Source organism: Pygoscelis adeliae, unplaced genomic scaffold, assembly GCF_000699105.1.
Source record: "Pygoscelis adeliae isolate BGI_AS28 unplaced genomic scaffold, ASM69910v1 Scaffold467, whole genome shotgun sequence".
NCBI lineage: Eukaryota > Metazoa > Chordata > Aves > Sphenisciformes > Spheniscidae > Pygoscelis > Pygoscelis adeliae.
This window is the reverse complement of record NW_008825253.1, coordinates 1,634,966-1,636,729: the sequence shown is the minus strand read 5'-3', so window position 1 is coordinate 1,636,729 and position 1,764 is coordinate 1,634,966. Positions and strand designations below refer to the sequence as shown.

Sequence of the window (1,764 nt, the reverse complement as noted above, 5' to 3'; positions counted from 1 at the left end):
CTTTCCCTCTTCCCCCTTCTCTCAAAACTAGGCGCTGCTACAGCACCAACTCCAATCAACCCCTTCCAAGTGAATCAGCCTCAGCCACTCACTCTAAATCAGATGAGAGCGAGTCCTGTGATGGGAACCAGCCCTTCTTTCAGTGCTGTGCCACCGATAAGCATGGAGCCAATACCTCTGTCTTCCATGGCCCCAGTGCCTGTGGGAATGGCACCGATACCAGCTATGGGCACTGTGGCATCTATAACAATGATGGGCCAGGGGCTGAACGTGAGCATTGCAGGATCAATGACCCAACCTCTTCACAGTACAGGGATCCCGCCGTCAGCATCCCAGTCTACAAATACAACTAACCCTTTTCTCCTATAAAGACCCAATTAAAGGAACTTTCTTTTCATAGTGTTTCCAGGCTGAAGTCTTTACAGCAAAATGAACGTGGCCTGTGTGGACTGAACGGTGTGTAAGAGACTTGGAAGTAGATTTGCAGTTTACAGTTATGATCTTTGAAGAGTTGTCTCTACTTACCAGTTAATCTAAATCTAGTCTTTGCTACAGATGGTACCTTACTTTGGCTTGTTGAGCATTATGTGAAATGTTCAGACTTTTCACCAAAGTTAGATTCTGCCCATTTTGTTACTTTGTTAATCATTTCAATACACTTTCTAGGGAGAACCTGCCATTTTAAACTCCGTTGGCTATTTTGTAGATGTCAGATGATGTGCTGGATCCTGAAATTACTATTTACCTGCATCTGTCACTTCCTATGCCCATATGATAGACCTGAGATTCAGAGTGCTAGTGAATGTTTTGCACATAACTATACACAGTTCTAGACTGTTGGTTCACCCATAGTCCTTACTCTTAGAAGAGAACGATTCGGAGGGCCCAGGTGGCTGGTTTTTATGCATTAAACATTGCAACGCAAAATCGCACTGCTTTCTTATCAGAGGTTTGACCGAGAAAGCAAGCTTGTCTCAAAAGGAAAAAAAAAAAACAAACAACAAAAATCAGACAAAAAACCCAAGAACATTCTCAAGTTGTCAAGTATAACGTGTGCTGTTGTATGCAGTGTTGAATTTGTACACTACTCTCTAAGGACTCCTGAGGAACTCTCTGTGAGTGGCATGCTGCACTCGTGCTGAGTGAGTGTCCTGCTCTGTGCTTGTCCAGTACCAGCTTCGTTTGGAAGTTATGTGTATTTTGTTTTTATTTGACTTACAATGTGAGTTGAAAGAAAAAAGAAATACAGTGGGACAACTTTGAATTCAGTTTCACCGGGGCAAGCTTTAAAACTAATTCAGGCTTAACCTTGCTATATGCAGTTACTCTTGTATACTTTTGCACATATTTTGTTTAGTACAGTTTCATATTTGAGTTTGCAGAGTTACCTAATAGTCCTTTTTTTGCTAATTTTTATAATGTGGTTCTTATTTAACTGTCTGGTTTTGATAGATTTATCAAGTCTGGCTGAAAAATTAAGATATTGGCAAATGTCATTTTTATGGTTTTAATGCCCTCTTATTTATGGTTTTAGCTCTTCGTTTCTGTAAAGAGAGTTTAAAAGGGAAGATTAACACTAAAATATTTACTTTTAAATGAAGTATTCATAATGCAAATCAAAACAAATTCTCGTGACTAATTATTTTTAGATGAATTGAATTTCAGCATAACGTGATTTAAGACTACATTAAAAAGAAAAAACACTAAAGTCGCCTTCCCCTTGATTTGTTCCCGTTTCCCGATTACCAGAAGGGACAGACGTTC

At 39.6% G+C, this 1,764-nt stretch overlaps 1 protein-coding gene across 3 annotated transcripts in view; it reads left to right on the top strand.

The window, feature by feature from the left end:
• EPN2 (epsin 2) overlaps positions 1-1,754 on the top strand; it is a 42,335-nt gene extending 40,581 nt beyond the window's left edge. For 2 of the 3 annotated variants that reach the window (XM_009329389.1, XM_009329390.1), the window contains exon 8: positions 32-1,754. In XM_009329389.1, the coding sequence (XP_009327664.1) occupies positions 32-369 (338 nt within the window). In that variant the 3' untranslated portion in view covers positions 370-1,754. The remainder of the gene's footprint in view (positions 1-31) is intronic. The other variant, XM_009329388.1, reaches the window with a different exon arrangement.
• The last annotated feature ends 10 nt before the right edge of the window (positions 1,755-1,764 follow it).